Consider the following 23,089-nt stretch of genomic DNA (forward strand, 5'->3'; position numbering starts at 1 on the left):
ATGCTCGAAAATTTCAACACCGCGAAAATTTCCACTTTTACAGTAATTGATGTTTTCCAGTACATCCTCCTAATAATAGCAAAGATTATTATTATTATTATTATTAGTATTATTTTAATAAAGTTTAATTTTTGGCAGTAATAATAGAAATGAAATGCAAATGCATTCCATACACAATAGAGAAATGAATGCTTCATATAAATGTTAATTGACGAGCCATTCTGGTCACCTGGTTCACGCAAGTTCAATATTTGTTTGAACATGAATTCCATACATCATTATGTCTGGCAAGCTGAAGTATTATGTCGCTTTGAAAACAAGTGAAGTGCATAACCAACTGAGATTAACGAAAGATCATTTGGAAAATGTGCACATGAGCTAATTGCCAACTGGCTTGTTGCATGGTAACAAAAAGAGTATCATACTGTAACTGTGAAGTTGCAAGAGTATGTGTTCCTGTGTACAGCCCCAGTACTTATCAACTTTCAGGGGATGTGTCTAAAGCTGGCAAAACCTCCCAAAAGACAATTCTGCTTTCTGTTTAAGGGCTTGACTGTATGGTTGGATTGAACTGAATGGTGTTCATTCCATTGGCTTTTAGAGCAAGTGGTTTCTTCATGAAGATTGTAGTATATGCTCAACAAACACCCTTGTACCACTCTCCATGCACAAAACCATGTCATTTTTTCTCGTTTCCTTCTTGGAATTGGATTCAATATTACCATAAGTCAGATTAAGATTCTTATCAAATTATAATTGCTTTGATGTTGTACAGTATATTTTCTTTTCTTTTTATAAGATTACAAAATCAGATATTTACATATTGCCACATTTTATCAATAGATTGAATTTATTTTTTTACACTTGAAGAGTTCAATGTGGTAATCTAAATCCACTAGTGAGATATTTTTCCTTTCAGGCAAATTGAATGAGTGGACTTGATCATGCCCCCCCCCCCCACCCATACACACACACAAATAAGATAAGTGACGATTGATAAGTAATTCCAACCAAGTCAAAAATACTGTCTGCTATCATGCAAAGCAGGGTATACAATTGTAGGCACATGTGATTTGGTATCAATGAATGTCTTGCGACAAGATACGGTAATTTTAGTGGGCAACTTTCTTGGAATTTTTACTATCAAGAGTCCCCCAAGTTTGTCTTTATTACATTTGCACCTTGTCGATATAATGGTATTAATATACACTCCTGGTGGACTATGTTGTGTTTCATGTTTCTTTGGAATACTGTAAGCAAAATAAATTTTGTCTTAATTACCCCCCCCCCCCCCCAAGTTGGTAGGTTTGATAATGAAATGTGCAGTGTATTGTAAAACCAGAAATTTTCATGTGCATGAAACTTTTGCCAAGTTTGCAAGGTGCCAAAATTTCGCGAAAGCAAAATGCACGCAGCAGTGATGTCGACACAGTGCGTCCAATTCGCAATAGTTTCATGCCACGAAATAGGCCGTCGCCCAAATTTCATGCATCAAATGTTTCTAGTTATACAGTAGGAGACTACAGGCTGTGTAAACATTCATAAACACCATCATTGTGGACTTTTGGGCTTGTGGTAGTTTTCAAGGAAAAGCAGATAGGTCTGGTCAAAGTTTTTAGGCTGTTCAGTATGACTGTGCCTGTTGCTTGTTTTAGAGCGCTGTCTGTACAATGCATGGCCTGCCTTGTGTAACTTCCCGAAAGGTAGCGTCTTTGAAGATTTGTAAGTAGTGTCTGTTGTATATATATATGGACAAAAAATAAAAATAAAAATATATGCATTGTGAAAAGCAGGAAAAATGAAAAAAGGTGATTTTCTTTTCTTTAATCCGTCTGTATGAATGATTTGGTTGGCTTCTGTCCGTTCACATATGTAATTTTAAACATTAGCATACTTTACTTCATGATCTTGTGATGTTGAGTGTGCACTGTATCAGATGACAAGTTAACACAAATAGAAGTGTGGATTGAGTGAATGCAGCAATATTACAGTGGACTCCCGTTATAACGAAGTCCTCGGGACGGGCAGTTTTCTTTTATTAATATCGAAATTTCGTTTTAAACCGAACAAGTAAACAATGAAGAACATAGAGCTGAAAATGTTGCGGCCTGAACTTCTTTTGTTGTAACCAGAATTTAGTTATACAGTAACCATGTTCATTAGAATGGGAGTGCACTGTAGTAACACATCAGTGAAATTTGAGGAAAAATCTCTCTGTTCGCAAGTTATGAATTTTAGAAGTTTCATTAATACCCATGACACCAACAGTTTGTGACATCACTGCAAGACAATATAAGAAGATATAAAGAAGATACAGACTGTATAAAGAATTCCACATATTTTTCTTTAAATGAAAAATAGACATATCCAACTGACTAACACATAATTACTCCCTCTATTTTCTGAAAGAGGGTCAGGTGCTCTTTCATTTTGCTAGAAAATATAAAAATACATGTATGTTGAATTCTGTTGATATTTTCTTCATATCATTGTGATGCAGTGACAATACAAACTGTTTGTAATCTTTCCATCCCGCGCTAGCCGCACTGAAACTTTAAAAATGTGTAACTTCTGCATTCACTCAATCCACACATACTTTGGTTAACTTGCTTTTTATAAGGTAGTGTGAAGTGCATTTTTACCTCTGCCAAGAGGTTACAATTTCATCGGCGTTGGTTTGTTTGTTCGAGTGCAAAATACATGTAACTTGAGAAGTTGCAAACAGATTTGGATGAAATTTGCAGGAAAAGTTGATAATGACACAAGGAAGAGACAATTAAATTTTGGTATGGGAGGCTGTAACATGGAACTCCAAGACCTCACATACACTTGTCACAAGAGCAAGTACCTATGGGCATGGAGATCAGCACAGAAAAATCAAAGGTAATTGTCAATAGACCACCGGGTCTCGCGCTCACCTGAATATCGCAAGTTCACCTCCCGCACAATTCTTTGCAGACTCTCACCTGAAAACATTACAAACTTGGGGGGTGGCAGGCAGGTTGAGAGCTGGGGGCATGGTGTCCATTTGCATATTCCATCACACCAGTAAAATTACCCGCCATGTACACTGTATTTACAAAGTTTGACTTTGAAGTTTGAAAAACAAAAACAAAAAAATTGAAGCTCTATCACATCTGCTTCTACAGAAGAATATTTTGGAATACAGTATTCCTTGATTTGGGAGGTTTGGGCCCCCTGGGGTTCCAATGGGGAGCATGGTGCCCATTTGAACAATTGAGATCCTATCCCCCACGGAATGCTACCTGCCAAGTTAAGTGAAAATCTGTCAGGGGGTTTTCAAGAAGATGAAAAATGTAAAAAGTTTACACACGATGCACACCGAATGCCGAACAAAGAGTGATGGCAATAGCTCACTTGAGACTCAGGTGAGCTAAAAAAACCCAACAAACAAACAAACAAACAAAGAAACAGACAATCAATCAATCAAACAGCAAAGCAAATACAAATAACGCTGAAGACAAAACAGCATGAATATAAATTGTAATCCAAACCTGGAATACCTTTATTTTGTTTTCCATATTTATTTACTTACAACTTTGTACAGATTTAGATTTCAATAAACATTCAAACACAGAGAACAAAAGTAGGACAGGCCTATTTAAAAAGAGAAAAGAGAGAAAGCAAAGTGTCTTTTAAAAATGTGCTAACTCTGGTGGTTTGGCAACAAACATTTAGTTACCAAACCATAGTACAAGTAATTGTCTTTCTGTACAAAATAATATTTACATCATTTTAAGAAGATCACCATGCTACAAAACAACCGTGACAAGTCAGGAAAGAACTAGTGTGTCCAAGAAATTTTCTGTAGGTTTGATTTATATACCCTGCCCCCAATAAAGATTCTAGTCTATTTAGGAACTCTGTTGTTTTGTAACTGATTGCAAACTGAGATAGATCTACTGAAATCCTCGAAATGCCATGCCAAATACTGCAAATAAGTGAATTGCATTGGAATATCAATATTTGCAAATGACAACTCAAAGATTGAACCATATTGAGAGGGTGCTGTGTAACGGCACAGGTGTAACAAGAACATAATATAGCCGCATTTGATAATATAACTCCGTACAAAATGGTGAATCAAGTGGAAAAATGATTACATTTGAATCGACTACACAAATTCACAGAGCTTTGTTTTCAAATATGTATGCTTGAAATCGACCCCCCCCCCCCCCAAAAAAAAAAGAAGAAAAGATCATCCCATGCTTCAAGTTAAAGTCCATTCTATGAAAAAACAACAACAAAACAAACAAGACAAATATCATTTGACACTAGAATTTACTGTTACACCACTTCAGACATAAATGTCTAATACACTGACCTGCCAGAGGTACTGCCTCTCAGTGTGAGCTGTCTCTGTGATGGGCACGAGAGTTCTGAGCCCCCGTTTCATAAAAGATGTTAGGATAGCAACTCTTGCTGGAAATGGCAACTTCCAATAGCAACAGCCACTCAGAAAGTTGGATTCTTGTTACCATGACAACTGTTGCTATCGTATCAACTTTTATGAAATGAGGCCCTGATTGTCGACTTGTTATTGGTAAATTTCTCACTTTTCATGCTTATTGGCTGTACAAAGGCCACAGCCCATGACAGTTACATTGTACTTTGAAATATTGTCATTGTAGAGGGCGATATGCACCTTTTAACAGCAGACCAGGGGACTTTGAAAAGCCATACGGGACAGCCAAGCACCAGACACTTGCACTTTATTAGGTGTACAGGCCTAAATCATACGCATTCCTTCATCTTCTCGCCTTTGTTCAGAAAATACAACTTTGAAAAGATTTTATAAAACAAACAAATAAAGTAAAATACTTGAGGTTCGGAATGTTGGCTAGCCAGCATTTCTGGCTTTTCTTGTTTTGTGTCCCATCAAAGTTAAGGTGTAAAGTCAAGCCTCGTCAAGGCATCACCTTATTAACGGAAGAGCGCTTGATTAAAGGCGCGGAAGTACTGGCAGGTCATATGAAAACAAAAAGTGTCTAGTACGGAGCACACAGTTTGGCTATCCCACAACTCAAGCGAAGACAATTCATCCACAAGCGAACTCTGAGACTGCTAATAACAGAGGAGGCGACTAAGTGTGGAACGAAAGGCAATGGGTAAAATACCAAAATATGCAAGTTCACGAAAAAAGGCATGACAAAGAAAGAGACTAGAAGAGTACCTTGTACTCCAAAAAGAGATTTACCAACTCGAACATCTAATCTCTAGGTATTTACAACGGTAGGTGATTTTTGTTGCCTCATTTTATCACGTCTTCACACTGTGAATCGGCAAAGTTGACGTCATTTTTTATGTTAAGCACGTCACTGTGTGAGGGGCAATCTGAATGAGCAACAATCATGTAAACCTCTCTGTCAAAAAAGAAATGAAGAAAGGTTCGAGGCTCTCACAATTGTGTCACTTGGGAGAACAGAAGACTTATTTTGGACGGTCTGCATCCTGTGGGGTAAGAGTTCATCCATTATCAGCAGCTCCCTGAAGAGTCTACACTACTACCTTGCTATCACGAGGGCCTACAACCTATGACAATTTCCTGTCATAGGTATATATCAGATTTCTCACAACTGAAGTATGTCAGAGTACAAAAGCACAGAAATTTGAAGAGCTGGGACTTGAAAAATGACCTTGTTAAATGAGGGTTTTGTTACATACGACCTCTGCATAACGAGGTTCCACTGTAGCAGCACCAACAAAGATTGTTGCACTAGAGGTACTTAGCCGACTACTATACAATCTTGCTTGTACACCTTGCAGTAGTGAACAGTCTCCAGAAAATATCTCTTGTATTGTGTGAAGGTTGGTGACCATGACAATACGGCTGTTGAAGTTCTCTGCATGAACTATCATGTATTGAGTGGCAAAGTCCTGCGGTTGTTCGCTACACACAACACTTGGACATAATCATATCCTGTCCACACACGTACACTAATACACATTGTGACGGAAAACGTGAAGCCAGTCCAACTTTTCTGATCATCAAGCCAAGTAGCCCAGTCCAATGCCGTATATAAAGAGAGTCTGGCCAACTACTACATTGGATGCCATGTCGTTACCGCGCATATTACGTGTAAGAGGGTTAGCGTGTGTACTCAGATGTACCAATATGACCAAGCCAAATAAGGTGCAGTGAACAATGGGCACTGCGTATGAGCGCACTTTGGAAACGACATGGCTCTACAAGTCATGGGACCAGTTTTGACCAATCACAAGGTTCAAAACTCTTGAGCCGAAAAGCGAGACGGCCAGACTCTCTATATACAGCACTGGCCCAGTCAAGTGTGCATCTGTTTGGCTCATTGACGGCACTGTAAAGTTTCTTATCTATCCTGTCAGTCAAGGAACTGCAATGTCATAAATTCCACATTTCTCCACCCTCCTCCCTCACTACTGGAAACATACCAATCAGAGAACTCTGAAAAAAACTCTAAAAATACTGTTGAAATGAATATTTGCCAAATTGTCTTCCTTGCAAACAAAAACCAAACCCCAGCATGACCATCGGTATCAACACAATGAATGCACAAAGCATTTAATTTTCAACTCCTTAATGTTCCCCTTTATGTAAACCTATCTTGCCTGCTTTTATATGTGATCTTCACTACATAAAGAATACCATTTGTAAATTCTCTTCACACTGTTATTTGTCTGTACATGTGGTGCTAAAAATTTATAATTTAAAGGCATTCTGTCTATTTAAAAGCATTCTGTACAATTTAGAAAATATATTCATATGAGATTGTTTTTTGTTTTTGTTTTTCTGCTGAGGAAATACATTGAAAAAGAGTCCTCTGGTAATTTTCTTATATCTTTCTATTTTTACAACTATCATATTACCTGGAGGCACTACACCAACTCTGTGGACTCTAACTAGACCATCTACAGACTTCATCTGTCTCTGCTGCTGTGATAACCCAAATATTTTGTGTGCCAACAGCAACAATACCCATACCAAGCAGAAATACACAATATTCCATGAAAGAAAACACAGAAGCTTTGAGATCAAAACGAGTGCTATCTGAATCTCGATAAATAGGATGCCACTACAGTTAAATCTCATGGTATAATTGGGGGGAAAAATGGCAAATTTCCATCCTCCACAGTACATGGTGATGAACTTTCCATGGGAAAGACACGAGTAGTTAATCCTCCTGGGATTGCTGGGCAGAAACGCACTGTTCAAGGAAAGTGGAACCAATTTCTGGGATTCCTTGAATTTTCCATGAAGTGGCAGGGTTTGCAATGTATTTAGAAGTCAGGTAGTTCTCCCACCTCCCCCCACCTACCCCAGAACGTAATTTCCTTTCTCAAGACCTTCAAACCTATTTTTGGCAGACAGGAGCACCTATTCTTCAAATGGGACATGACAATCTTCATGCCGAGCTGCACAAAACAAGAGCATTCCAGCTTTGAGATGTCTACTGTTTGAAATCAGTGCACACTTGCAGTGACAAATAAGCATAACACGAGGTTCACAGAAACTGTAGTCTTGAAATCTACAGGCAGCACGGTAATACTCCCAGCAGAGGAACGAGACGTCTTTGTCTCGTCACCTACACTGACTCCTTAGGAATAAGCTGCAGCCAAAGCACAGCTTGAAATGGTTTGGAGCAAATGCATCATATTGTTCGAGCCTCGCTTTGATAATGGTGACAAAAACACTGAACCACAAATAAAGACTATTTTGCTGTCTGTGACTGGAAATGGAGTCTTGCAGTAGTTCCATACACAATGGCTGCCTTTTTAACGGATAAAGTTTTTTTTCACAACAGGAACGTCTTCGCAACGCTGTGGTGGGGTGTTACATGACGGTCTCCATCATGGGACCCCTGGTGATGGTGATGTCTGCGTAGGTGACGTTCTGGAAGACGTCCACTGCCTGCTGCTTCTTCAGGACGAGGAGCGTGTAGAACTTGGCCGCCGCTTGCTTCCTGTTCAGCCTCGCCGTAAGGTCATGCTGCAGAGGGGATACAGGAGTCAAAAGGGGTCAAAATCACTGATCTCTCTCTTGCCATTCTCTTGGCATAAAGACAACATACAGTCAACCTTGCCCAAGTCCATCACCCACAAAAACCTCCCCACCCCGAACCTAGCTAGGGTTAATACACGCATTTCAATGGGCAAAAGAATGCCAAAATCTGAGATTTTGATATTCTCTTATCTATACATAAGATATAGATTTTTTTTTTCCAGGAAGCCTTCTGCAGGATCAGGGAGACTTAGCAGCTCTGCAGTGTGTGACACTCAGACTCGTTACCAAACTTCTGCTTTATTTGTTATGCAAGCAATTGGACATTTACACCACACACAGTAACCAGATCAGCCATTTAACAATACATATCCACAAATGGCCTGTGTAATTCGAATATGACACAAACAGGAAAAGAAAAGTATTCCGGGGGGGGGGGGGGTTATGAAGTCTGATGCTCAACAATCCCAAACTATTATTAAGTCAATGTGGACGCCACATGCAGATTTTTTGCAGCTTCTGAGAGGCCAAAGCCCTTTCAGCTGGAGACACAACCCTCTGGAAAAGTAGCTCACCTTGAATGAGACATCTGATGACGTCTGAAGTCTGTTGTTGATGGCAAGCAGCATGTTGTGTGCCCTCTTGTTCAGTTTCCTTTCTTCATGCTCGGCCTGGTCTTCGCCTTCTTTCAGCTGAAGGAAGGAAAAGGTAAGAAGAAAACACAGTGGAGATGATGCACATTCATTGAGAAAACGGGACAAACCATGAACAATATGGGTACATCCCAGGGAGAAGTCATCCATGATGTCGTAGCAAATTACAATGCTATGACTACTCAACCACACAATGAAATTTTGCAATGCAGTGATGTGATTTAACTGTAATTTAACTTTCACAGAAAAATCTGTATTAGTTTTTTTTTCAGAGTATTGGTTTCTCTGCTCAAGGACTACAATAAATTGCACTGATCTATACATGGCACTATTGATTTCTGTACTACATGACATGAAATTATGAAAATTGTCAGGAATTCCTCTTTGACAGCATGTGCTGGTATTTAAACATGGCAATAGAGATAATATCAATTCTGCAATTGCAAACATCTGATAGAGGCTTGTGCTGCAAACATAGGATAATCATATAAAATGTGCAACAATAACAATTTGTTCATCAACATCCCCATGACTGTTGGTCACCACCGTAATACAAGTGTCATCAACTTCCACTGAAGTTAACCTTGGAAACAGCTTTGCAGTGTTCTGAGGATTGAAAAGGTGAATTTCGGTGGAAAAAAAAAAACAGTATTTTTACCTCTCTTGTAGTAAGTCAATCTTGGGTAGGAAAACAGTACTTTCCATGAAACCTGCAGTATTTTTGTCACCCCCCCCCCCCCCAAAAAAAAAATCTTAAAACGGTGAAAATACCACGAAAAAGTAACAATTAACCCTATATCTGTCACATACGCCGTAGCCAGACTGCTCAGACATTTTGCAGTGCACAGACACAAGATTGTTGATGGCCATTTCTGATTATTATTATTGACATAAATGTGTCATGTTATACATCATTTGAAAGCTTATGGTCTAAACTTTCATTTTCCATAATAATCTGAGTGAGGGCGCACTTCAATTTTAAGTAGGACGCCCTCTTATGTCACATAATTATCAATGCAGACTTATTTCTACATGTTACCACCTCATTTTTCCATACAACATGAGCTTGAATCACAAAAAGGTCTCATAGATGTTGTAGAGAATTTATTCAGCTTTCAGATGGTATGATTTTTTCATCAGTAGCATCAGTACTTTTCATTTTATGAACAAAAGTCTGTGGCAATTACAACCTAGATTTCACACATATTGTGTAATTTCTGATTTTGTGACTGATGTTGGCCTGAAAGTAGACAATTCGTGTTTGTATCTTGTCAAGCTGAACATATAAATTGAATTGTGCTTTTTTCTTTCAAATTTATATTAATCTTGTCCTATAATAATGCCATAATGATAAGATAACCTAAGGATAAAAAATGTTATTGAAAATATTCAGACGTTGGAGTGTCCATGCCTTCCAGTTGATCATCTATGCTAGTCTATGACTTTCTGCACTTTCCTTATTGAAACAGAATTAACTATCACAGCAGTCATTTTCTTTATGATAAACATGCATTGAACTGAAGTTTCGCATAGTGACGGTTTCATCATGTAATAATAATAAACAGTCAAACATACCCCAACATCAAGACTGTACAGCTTCAGGCCGCCAGCAGGAAGCTACTGTAACCCTTTTGCTCCCTACACCTGCCCCGCTGGCCCCGGCTAACTAGAGACCCATTGCACTGCTGTTAGTGCTGAGTAAACAGTTGCAACTGCTGCACCGAATGTGCAGTGTTCATCTATTCTTCAGATCATTTATGAGGCCGATATTACTGAGACTATACCCCTTCACAGAATTCAGAGATGTTGAAATCCCTAATCTGAATGTTTTCACTTCATGTTTTACTATTTTGACTTGGATAAAATAGATGAAAATTGACCCACGTGTACGATCTTTTCATCGCTCGCGGCGATCTCTATTACAGTCCCACATATACAGATTCGTGTAAGTTCTCCACACATGGCACAACTGTACACAAAACATTGCAGTCTGAATGCAAATGAACATGGGCGGGGCCACCACAATTTCTTGGACTTTGAGAAAGCTGTCCTGATTGGTTAAAGGTGGGGAAGCTTTTTTCACGCTGGAAATCGTTTCCTTACACTGTCAGCCAATCACAAATGAGTTTATAGAGTGGTAGTGTCATAGCCTTTGAAGTAATCTGTCAATCAAAATAGGGCCGATAATATCGGCCGAAGCATTTCTATTGCAGTTTTTGGGCCGATTTAATCGGCCCGTGACAGAGATAGGGTTAACATATCTGAACATCTGTCATCAGCCCTCACCTCTTCCTCCTCCTCCTCTGGCTCCTGGAATGCCTCCTGAGGTCCCACCGACTGGGGCTGGACTGATGGGATGTCGTAGTCGTCGTCGTAGTTGTCCTGGAAGAGCCCAAAGTCCCCGCCGTCCGACGACGACGACCGTCTCGACATCGGGATGGGGTTGTTGGAAGGAGTGGGCGCCGAAGTGCTGGGCTGGTCCTCGATCCGTGAGGGTTCATCGATGGCCAGCGACGTCTGGTCTCTCGAGATCTCGGTAGTGACTGTCAAAGAGTAGACGTGCGTTGCAAAGCCGGTTATAAGACTATGCACTACGAGTATGACTGCAACTCAATATAGTTGGTAATCATTTGGACACAGTTTTGAGAACTGACTGCAACTTCACATATTCTTCTCATATCTATCTATCCAAACCCAAGTTCCTTACAATGTCTGAACAGCTCATATGCATTGAAACAAGGTCGAACAAACATATCAAGAGTAATCATACTACAAAGCTGAAATAAAGTCCCTCACCCATGTAAAGATAAATCACTTAGTTTGTTTTAAAAGAGGCCTTTCACTTGAGATATTCTTTGTGCATATGTACTTCTGACCCACAATTCTACATATTATGAATTTGTGTATTGTGTATGGGCAAGGGTGTGTGGGGGTGGGTGGGGAGACAAAGAACTGTCTTAACAGTGTGAGTATGACAGTGAAGTTAAATAATTACTGGACTTGTCTCATGCTATAGTGTTCCCAATTTTTAATCTTCAAGGGTGTTTAGTTGGTTTCCAACTGATCAACCCAAAAGCCATTCAAGCCTATCACACTTACAGTCCCTGGGTGGTTCTGCCCTGCGCTGCACCTCTGGTTCCTCTGGCTCAAAGTCTTCGTCCCTGACGATCTTCAGGTCCTTGGGAATGTCTGCTGTCAGGTTCCGCCTGTATATCTGTTTTGGGAGAAAAGGGAGTGACAGAGAAGATGAGGAGGTGTCTCGTGACAAATGAGGAAGAATGAAATAATTAATCCTACATGACTTCCTTGAAATTTGAACATAAACTCAAACCAACCATCAAAGAAAATCTTTTTGCAGGATCTTCTTTGCTTTCTTTATGATCATGTATAATTTCATAGTTATATTTCTGTGGCTAGTTTTACTAATTGTACTCCATACAAGTGATTGAAAAGGGTGACATGACATTGGCTCCTCCAAGTAATTGTTCAGGTCTTATTTTCTCCAAGGACTTAGGGTTAGAGAAAGGGTTGTGATAGGGTTTTAGGTCGTTTTATTTGAGGATAAGGATTTGGGTTATAGTTATGTTAAGGAACTATTCAAGCTGCTCGACAGCTACAGATTTTCGCTAGAAACAGCATTTTCACACAAGACCAGACGCCATTCAATAGACACAGGTGACACAACATACATACAACAATGCATGTCTGCCGACCTCTGCCATCACAAACCAAATGAAAAGTGGCAAGGAAGTCTACTGCTAAACTGCAGCAAATTCAGGAAACAAGTTCTTTCTTCGCTGGACTCACCTGAAGGATTACTATTGACGTGTGTTGCCTGCCGGGCAGGCTGAAGAGTTTCTCCGCCCCTCCGGTCTCCTTCCACAGCATCAGCTTCTTGGTGGGCGGGGCAAGGTCGAGGGTTGAGACAATGTCCGAGGTGTCTTTGAGTTGTGACTTGATGACGTCGCCGGCCAGCTCCTTGATCTCGTCGACGATCAGCTTCCGCTTCCGCCTCTGCCTTGTCTCCTTCACTCCGGCTGCACACAAGAGGTGAAGATGAGGAGAGATAGAGACAGAATGTAAGCACATCACTGTGTGCACAGGTGAATTCTGTGTACATTACCATCATTGCAGAGTTCCATTGCAATCATGATTTCAGCTTTCAATAAGGACAGCTGGAAGCCCAAACATATTTGTCGGAAGGGCTCAAAATTCATCTTCCACCAATTGGAATTTGCTTCCAAAACATCGACAGGGTCTGCGGAGGAACTCGCCTGGCTGACACAAATTGCCAGGATAACGAGTTGTTTTGAAATATTTTGAGATCAAAAGTGTAGAATATTTTTGTTTTGATTGCAGTACACGACTTTTATTCTGGCAGAGCCCTCCCCGTTAGCTCTGCATTCAGCAATGTAGGAAGATGGAACGTAATGTGATGATCGGCCATGCCATTGCAATTGTATATTCCAACTAGCTGCATGTGATTCGCTCTAGCATGGAAGATCGATGGCTATCACAGTGGCTGAATTTGTTGATTACCAATAACTGATTATGAAAAATTATATGGCATCCATGATGGGGTTAGTTCTCAAATTGTGGACTTTTGGTAAACCATTTTGGCTAATATTTCACACATTTCTTATGCATAAGCATACATTTTACAGCAATATGGTAAATCAGTTCTGCTGGCATTTGAGAACTATGTTTTGGCTTTAATGACATAAAGGCTGTGCTCACACACCTGAGATATCGATGGGTTCCAAGGCAAAGGCATCCTCTTCGTTCTGCACCAGGGTGGTTTGGTCTGCCAGGGCTTGCTCAACCTGCTCCCCCGTTGGCGGCGCTGGGGCTGAGGGCAAAAACGACAGGACACATGTTGGAAAACAGTGCAGATACTTCCTTTAACCCTAAAAAGACTCGGCTATTTTGGTAGCTCGAAAGACTGGGGGGGGGGGGGGGGCCTAAAGGGCCCCCCCTTAAGATCTCGGCCGTGGATCGCGCGATCACCGCGGAAATTTGCACAATGGTAGTGTGCGATGTAATCTACAAGATCGTATATTTAAATTTTCCAAAATAGTCTTCTTTTATTTTATTTTGATTAATTATGCTAATTTATGCAAGAAATCAGACTTTTTGATCTAAATCAGTAAATAAAGCTCCATAAGTGTTCATTTTTGGTCTAGATATTCTTTGTGGCATTCTTAGCAAATGCACTTGAAAAAAAATTCGGTATCAAAAGTAATTTCTTATTTATTTTATTGTTTTATGAATTTCTTATGTATTTCTTTGTTTTTATGACGTTTTGGTTTTTGTTGTTTTTTTTCAGCAAAATTTGTGGCAGACCCTTTTTGAAGCATAATACTACTAAAACAAATTGATTTTAGCCATTGAGAGTAAAAATAAACATATTTATATGAACCATGTGATAAAACTCAATTTGTATTGACTTTGTACACAAAATCACATTTTTGAGCCATTTTCGGTCTCACGTGCATGTACAAAAAGTTATGTAACTTCAGAACCGTACCCCCGGGCGTCACAAATTTGGCGTCAAAATGTGCGGGAAACTCGAAAGAAAAAAGTCATAGAGCATCGCCGCGAGAGCATTGTTGCTGAGTAATCGCGCGAAATGTCGAGGGGGGGGGCCTTTTAGGCCCCCCCCCCCCCCCCCCAGTCTTTTTAGGGTTAAGAGTTTGTTCCAGCACATACTGGACAAATGAATGATGGAATGGCCTTAGCACAGGTATCAACATTTTTTTTTTTCTTCAATTCCAGTAACAGCTAGGCACACACACACACACACACACACGCACACACAAACACATACACACACAAAATCATCTCTCAATGGAGCAACCTAAAACAGTGCTGGGTGTAATGTACAGGGTGCACTGTACGGTTCATGTTTTGAGGGCGGTTTTACCTTCCTTCTCTGGTTCGGTGGGTCTCTCTGGAGTGCTCTCCCCTGAGGCGTGGCCTCCCATGGACACCTCGCCTGCCTGGATCTCTGGCTGCTCGTCAAAGAGCCCATCCTCTGGCCCCATGAACTCTCCCCCTGCAGAAACAGAACACGCATAGGATATGATTCTACTTTGGCATAGATGTTTTCAACAATATGTTTTCCACAAAGGCTAACAGAGAATACCATTTCCCATCTCTACCTACTTTGAAAAGTTGAAATGAATTGACATTCATCAGGACACATTTTCAAACTGATGCTTCTCAATTTAGTACTAATTTTCCCGGCAACAGTATGTATTCCCACAAATCCAAAATACCGCTTACCCATTTTTACTTTGAAAACTTGAAATAAATGGACATTCACCAGACTTTTACAATGATGCTTCTCTTTTTTGGTATTGATATTCCAATCTACATAGAATATCATTTCATCATTCCAATTTCTAAAAGTTGAAATGAATGAACATTTGCTAGATCACAAATACACAATGATGCTACTCTACTTTGGTACTGTATAGATATCCCGAACAACAATTTATATTTTCATAATGTCTTATATAGAACATCACTTCCCAATTCCTACATAGAAAAACTGGAATGAATGGATGTTCATCAGATCACATTTACAAAGTGATGCTTCTCTTCTTTGGAACTGATATTCTCCACAACAATTTGTATTCAAATTGATGAAATTCTTGCATCAAGTTGTTTTATTACAACTGACTGACAAATTGCCCCACATCGACATAATCAGGAGGTCATACAATTGTAGGTTTGAATCCTGCTCGAATATAAAATTCCTTCTGTCATAGCTACTACTAAACACTGATCAATCCAGCGCTTCGTTACGTCAATGTGGGGCAATTTTCCAAATCAGTTGCAACAATCTGTACTCCCACAAAGTCTTACCTAGTATACCACTCCCCATTCCCATTTCTGCACCGAAGCCGTCGTCTCTGATCGGTTCGTCCAGTCCGAGGTCCATCGACTTGTCCAGCGTGTTGTCGATGGTGGCATCCTTCCGGGTTCCGATGTCGCTCAGCATGGTGGACTCGTCTGACCGCTTGTAGAGGGAATCGTCGATGTGGGGACCATCCCTCATCATCTCGCGGTCGTCGAATGTTATGTCACCTGCCAGAGGAAGAGTTATATCACAACATATTGAATTAATGTGAATTGAATTAAATTGCATTGAATTCTCTCCACAAGATAATTACCCTTATTGGTAACTGTGGAATAACAAAGAAGAAAAAAATAATTTATATCAATTTCTCATCACTGTCAAATACTAGTATGTTGGAAACTAGCCAAGGGAAAGAGAAAAGAAAGCAATTAGAAGATAGTTGGTCTTTATACTCCTTTCCAACTAGAAATGGACTGTTCTGACAGAGATCAACTTTGTGGTCTTTAAATGCATACCAAGAGCACTGCTGAAGCAGGTTTGACTGTACTTATGTCACGCACGGTCCACACTTTCCAAAAGGACAAGCAACAGTGAAAGTGACTACTAAAAATAAGAAACGCGACTACTAAATCAGTATCTGAATTCACACGGGGGGGGGGTTCGATTTTAAGAAATAATATGATTAATTGCCATATTGAAAGCTGAGGCTTGGATGAACTGACAGACTTACCAAATGCATCGTCTTGTGTGAGAGTGATATTGCCCAAGTCTTCCTTCATTGTGATCTCCTCCACTCGGCTCTGATTCAGGGCAAACTGCTTCTGAACCTCGGCGTCACTGCAAGAAACCAGGAAAGAAGACAGTTCACTGGGGTACTTCTTGGATGGGGAGTAACAAGAAAATTTTCAGACACTCAGACACACTTATTTCATGATGTCCCTTTTTGCTAGTATGAAACCATCACACTACAGTGAAGCCAAGAATGTTGCTGTGCAATAACAAACAGTAGTAACCTACTGACAAGGTGCTAGCTACAGTCTTCTCTGCTTTGAAAATATGAAAGATGCAAAAATGAGTGCACAACTATTCAACACTTTGATCTCTGAACAGAAAGAAAAGTAGAGAAACAAATATTTTCCAATGTAAATTCGCTTTTGATCGTCATAGATGTGGTTGAGTAACCCTGGGAAGGACATTTGCTTCTAATCGTCATAGATTGATGTGGTTGAGTAATATTGGAAAGGAGTGGCCACTCACTTGAGATCTGGGACAGCTGTGTCGAAGTCGTGAAAGACCTCTGGCAATGTGATGGCAGTGAAGGCAGCCTCTCGGTTCTCCTCTGGTAGATCCACAACACCGGGCCTAGCAGAGCAATCACAAAATCACTCAATACACAATTTGCGCATCCACAACAGACGCAATGACTTTGGCAAGGTCCAACAACCACACTGGAGTGATGCTCCAGATTGGTCAACATTAAGATCCAGCCATGAAAATCATATTTTTGATACATTTCATCAGTTCAAAGCAAATATCACACCTTCAATTAGACAGGAATGGGAAGAGTTGATTGATCATTTTGTATTGGCATATTTAGTCTTCATTCTGGAATCTCTTTCAAGAGAGAAATTAACATTATGTTTGAAAAAGTACTTACATTATACAGCTGTATGTATGTCACACTCGGATTGAATGACAGAAAATAAAGTTAGCACGGAGCAGTGCTTGACATTGAAAATCTGGATTATTAACAAAGGCAACTTTGATATTTTTAAGAAATACCGTCCTGTGTAAAGAATGTACACTGTCTCATAAGTTTCAATATCAAGCAATAATAAACAACTGAAATTGATGAACATTGACTCATTATTACATTCGATGTGTTTATCTCTAGAATAGTAAAGCAAATGTAAACCATTTGAAATCTTTCAAAGCTTTCAGGAATGATTACATGACACAGACCTGTGCATCTTTGAAGAATTCCGTTAGTATGAATAGTAAAAAAGCAAACCACAAAGATATGAAAAATCTAGACTTACTGTAAAATATGGAAGTTATACTAGTACATAAGAAACTGTAAATTGTATACTGTATACCAGTATGCGGAATATTTCATGAAATTAAAGACACGCAAAAATATTGACTCTAATCCCTATGTGAATGTGATGTATGCGTGTTAACTTCTCCTTTTAGTACAGGACTCCACGATCGCGAATTCAACCACTCGTGAAAACATTGGGAATTCCCGATTCGCGAAAATTTAGACTTGCGAAATACATGGCATATACAGTGTAAGAAACTGCCAAGGACTAAATTGTATATTTTGTTTGGAGATACCATACATGATGTAAGCATTCTCCCCTTATCCTGAGCCTACACTGCTGTAAAGTCATTCACTTAATTGACTAGGAGCCTACCTGAAGGCCATCTTGATTTTAACGAACGCCTCATTGCAATCTGCCAGCAGGTACTTCGCTTTTCGGCTGTGAATTCTGACGACGCCGAGAAGCAAGTGCCCAGATGTCCTGAGTGCCATTTTGACCTGGAACAGAGAGTAACAATGGAGTAATGTCAGGGGCGCAATTGGGAAGAGGGTCAGCTACACACAAGTCGTACAATGAGTGTTTTGAAAGAATTAAAACAAATGTAAGCTAAGCATTCTGAAGTAGTTCAGATTCCACACAGAGTAAAGTGAGGTCACCATGTGTGAACAACTGAGCAAGAAATCCAGTGCCACTCAATTTTGGGAATCGCATTTAAAGACAATGTTCTGGTGGTTCATAAAAAAAAAAAAAAGTAAAACTTGTTATACCAAAATGTATGGATAAACACTAGAGTGTACAAGAGCTTTTCAAATGATACTGTCACTGTCTTTTTACCTATTGGGGGATAAGAATATTACAGTACATGATTGATCCTTCCTTATTTCACTGGTACAGGACTAAAACTGGCCTTACCTTTGGATGAATGATGCTGTCAACACATGATGACACATTAGTCTCAAAGACGTGGGCCTTGGTCAGCTTCTTGTCCCAGTGGGCCGCCAACCAGATTTTGGCCAAGGGGCCCTTCTTACTGAGCACAAAGTGTGCGTAAAACATGGTGTCTCCTTTCCGCCTTACTCAGCTTCAAAATACTGCAGACTTTCTTTATCCCTTTAGAGAATCCGAATGCGTGTGTTCGGCGTGCTGGAAGAAAATGAGAAAAAACTTTAATGGCAAACAGAATCATTCACATTTCAAATTATGTAAAACTGAGAGTGAGAAAAGAGGACAAGAAAAGAGAAAAAGTATAGTAAATACAAAAATATAGACTACAAAATGTATTCCAATATACATGTAATAAGAGACATTCGGATCAAGTATGGCTGCATGAAAAATAACAAACTAGAGAAGCACTCTGAGAGCGCAGACCTCCTGCCAAGCATGCAGCTCATTTCCACCACTGATCTTGTTCTTCCATAGAGATATCAGTGATTTCCACCCATACGTACTATAGATAGCATTGTGTGCTGAAAGTCGCCCGATTTCCCAATATAGACGCCTTTGTTATGTCATAAACCCTCGGCTGCACAGCGCGCCTCACCCTAGCAGAAACTAGAGCACGCACTTTAGTGCGCGCATGCAAACCTCAAATACGCGCAACCTGAACTCCCAAGTTCATTGACCCTACCTGCCAAAATATCAAAAATCCTTCATAAATTCCAAAAAAATTCTCGGATCACTACCAAAAGTTAATCGTTTGTTACTTGTGTCATTCTCAACCTTTCCTGCAAGTTTCATCCCAATCCGCTAACTACTTTTTGAGTTATTTTGCACACGGACAAACAAACAAACGAACGAACACACAAACCAACGGTAACGAAAACATAACCTCCTTCCTTGGCGGAGGTAATAACAATCTGACTAGCACATGCTACAATGACGTAAAGATGAATATTACAATGTACATATTGTAGGTGATACCAACTGATGCAGTGTCTGTACACAATGTGGCTGTAATCAGTACTGGTATAAATTCATGGTTGTAATTCATGAGAATTAGAAATAGTCTCATACAAAATGTGTTGGATAATACAGCGAAGTTGCATTCATTTACCTTTCCATTCAATTTCATTTTTAAAACCCAAAGACATCAAAAACTTCATACTATGTATTGATCAGTAAATGACAATACAGAAAAGAAAGCACATACCGGTACTAAATATCAAATCAAAGAGTGAGAGAATGAGAGTTCAACTTAATTCTCCAAACAAATATTCATAAAATTCTCTGCACCGGCAATAACTATTCCTCGAGAAATTTCAGTTGTAGTACAAAAGACATAATGGCAAAGGGTGGTGATATGATGGGGGGAAAATGCACCTTGCAAAATGACCTAGTGATGTCTTAACCAATAGCATTTTTGTTTTACAGGCTTAACTTCACAGAAAACACGTGACAACTCTTAATTTTAGCACAAGTCCACCAAGTTTGATAATACTAGTTGAACACCACATATACTTTTCCCTGTGAAGTTTGATGGACTAATGTCAGGCTGCTGACATACATGTACAATGCAGATTCTGAGACAAAGTGTGTCATACATAGAAAAGTCTAGACCCAAACAAAGCGGTCCTACATGTAATAAAAGGCGGGACCCACCATTTACAAGGACCACTTTGTTTTGCTTTGCTTTGTTTTGGGATATCTCAGCCATTTCAAAACTGATTTTCATCAATTAATACACTTTTAAAGGGCATATAGTTTGGTTGAGACTTAACTGGAACTTCAGGTTTTTGTCATTTTTAAGTCAGATAGTGAGAAACCTCTTATGAAATATGAAAGAGCATGTAATTCTATGAGGATTTCAATGTTTACTTGATGAAAATTGATTTTGAAATGGCCGAGATACATTGTACAATGTTACATGTATCCAAAACAGAGCGATTCTAATAAAGTGTGGGACCCACATTTTTTATTAATATTACGTCCAACGATCATTTTGTTTTACTTTGTTTTTTTGATGTTTCTGCTATTCCAAACCTGATTTTCATCAAATAAACTTTGAATTCCTCTTAAAATGGTATGCTCTGTATTATTTCAAATGCGTTTTCTTGGTATCTTGCAAAAAAGTTAAAGCCCAATTTTCATCTCCACCAATACTGTACCAATACCATTCCTTTCAGAGCAGAGTGTGATGGTATCCGCAAAAATGCAAAAGAAACACACAAAATCTCCGTACGTGCTGATGCAGTGACTAAATGTAGGGTCTACAGGAGACCACAAAAGGTTGAATGCAATTTACAAGCACCGACTTGCCAAAAGTTGGTCACCAACGGGTGTCACAACATCCACGATGCAATTTTGCGCCGACAAGGTGTGGCGCAGCACATTTTTCAGCAGCCTTGAATACGCATTGAGAATAAATGCACATATTGCCTGACTGAATTCTGATCGCCTTGACCATATTCTGGGGCGATCTAGCCCGACCAGACACTGTTACGCTACGCGAAAACAGCGTCTGACGAGCACTGCATGCAGCCTCGAAGTGAGGAACCTCAACACAACTACAAAACTTAGGAACATACATCTTTTCTCCTTTAAACAGAATACTTTACTCACGTTAAATGCATGTTTCTATTACAGAAGAATAGTTCGCCACACTGGGTCCATGGAGACCACTTGCGATAAGTCCGTGGAACAAATAAATGACACTTTCTGGCGCAATTCCTGACCGTCGGGCTTCGTCGTTGCAGGATTCAAAATGGCGCCTTGACTTATGCGCATGCGTGACCGGATGTGCTCCTGAGCGAGCGCGTGTGCGTTGAAAGTGTCGAACAAACCTTGGCGTCTGCTACACAATAACCGTGGTATGGAGCTCAATGTTCCTCGCCCGACCAGACGCCAGCCGCCGCCAAGCCCAGTACAGTTTATAGCTGTATACTAGTAACCGTGCGTACGCTGCTTGAGTGTAGCAGCACGGTCGACAGCGCGACCTTTTGAAAGGGCATTCACATCACGTGACCACCCGATATCTAAACTTGGCCTGGCGTAAAAGATTGTGTACGGTGTGGACATGCTGGATATGATGATCAATTTCGGTTAAGTTTCATTACGTACATTTGAATACTGATAGCATCAGATGTAGAGTAAATATTGAAGAGTATACTCGATGAGTTTGAGGTGACAAAAATGATCGTAAGTATCAAAAGTCAAAGCTATCGTGATACGATTACGTCGCTCTCCTAGTGGTTGGTGGTCGCACTCGTACAGCCCTGTCGCGACGTACCATGTACAGCGACTGGGCTGTGTATAGTTAAAGGCGATCATGACCGATTACTGGGAGTTTTACCCTAACGAGTTAGACCTATCATTCTCTGCGAAATCCATGCATCGTGTCCTAAGATGTCTACGCCGAGCCAGCACATGACAGACATACTTTCCAAGACAGAACTCAGAAGAGTCTGATTTATTTTTTCCTGTCTTTGTCCTTGATTGACAGAATCTGAAGCAGACAAGCCTTCTAGATGTCTCTGATCCTCTGCTCGAAACTTACTTGTCGTACCCACCATGCGAACAAAGTCTTATGGGGAAAGGGTTTTTGGGGTCCGGGTTTTTTCTTTTGTCGCACCCACTTTATGGCTATTCTATTGCCGTATTGGCACTCAATTCAAATTAGAATCCCGATTGCTAACTGTTAGTGTTGTAGATTCTCTTGCAAACGTAATATAATTGCAGACCCTGTTTTACAAACAGTCACACACTCACAGCAGTGAGTGGATGGCCGAGACAGCCCAGGTAAATCCCACTGATTAAGGCCACATTCCTTCTTTAAACAAATTAAACTTTCCCATGACGGCCCCTACAGTTGTATATCATGATTATCAAGAATTACATTAAGACTTGATCTATTCCTCAAGCCTATTAATGAAAAGAAAATGCTGAATTTATAACTGTTTTAAGCCTTGCTTCTTCGACCAAGGAAAAGAAGCAACGGCGCCATCACACAGACGCTATCCCCACACACGCATATTGCAGCACTGCACACAACACACGGCTAGCTACAACACGTCCAAACACGAAAAGCGATCCACCGTAGCCCCACACGCAATCAGAAGGGTACGAACCCTGCTACTGCATGCACACAACACCCTGTGCAGTTTTGTACGAGAGACCACCGCAGTCGGTCGAGCTCTCGCACGGATCGGAGAAATAAATATCCCTGAAAAAGCTCTTTTGTACGCCTTCAGTACTCCAGATTTGATAGAAACTTACATTCTTTGAAGGATTGAGCTCAGATTCAAAATTCCACGCTCTCCAGTGGACCGCAAAACATTCCACCGACCTAAATCAGCTCCTTTCATCGGTTTTTCGCGTTGAAATCCACATCCGGCAAACGATTTTTGATGACCGACGCGCAAGATGGCGTCCCTAATTTGTTTCCCGCCCAAACATACTTTTCGAAATGCACTGTGCTGCGGTCTACCACTCTGAAATTCCTACATCGTCAAGAAAATAGTTACATTTCATTATATTGATGGTGCTGAATCCTGGACATGTTTTTATGTCCCAACCTAATTCTTATGTAAAG

General features: G+C 40.1%; 1 protein-coding gene across 1 annotated transcript; it reads right to left on the reverse strand.

The window, feature by feature from the left end:
- Positions 1–3,498: 3,498 nt before the first annotated feature.
- LOC140240072 (double-strand-break repair protein rad21 homolog) lies at positions 3,499–22,917 on the reverse strand. The gene is made up of 13 exons (XM_072319881.1): positions 22,774–22,917; positions 18,475–18,705; positions 17,935–18,059; positions 16,775–16,879; positions 16,248–16,354; positions 15,523–15,744; positions 14,576–14,707; positions 13,394–13,501; positions 12,460–12,689; positions 11,752–11,866; positions 10,939–11,195; positions 8,575–8,691; positions 3,499–7,987 (listed from the first exon to the last, which is right to left on the reverse strand). Exons 2-13 carry the CDS (start codon positions 18,616–18,618, stop codon positions 7,832–7,834), a joined length of 1,818 nt encoding a protein of 605 aa, XP_072175982.1. The 5' UTR covers positions 18,619–18,705; positions 22,774–22,917; the 3' UTR covers positions 3,499–7,831.
- Between the last annotated feature and the right edge of the window lie 172 nt (positions 22,918–23,089).

The sequence above is a fragment of the Diadema setosum genome, chromosome 16 (assembly GCF_964275005.1).
Source record: "Diadema setosum chromosome 16, eeDiaSeto1, whole genome shotgun sequence".
Taxonomy (NCBI): Eukaryota; Metazoa; Echinodermata; class Echinoidea; order Diadematoida; family Diadematidae; genus Diadema; species Diadema setosum.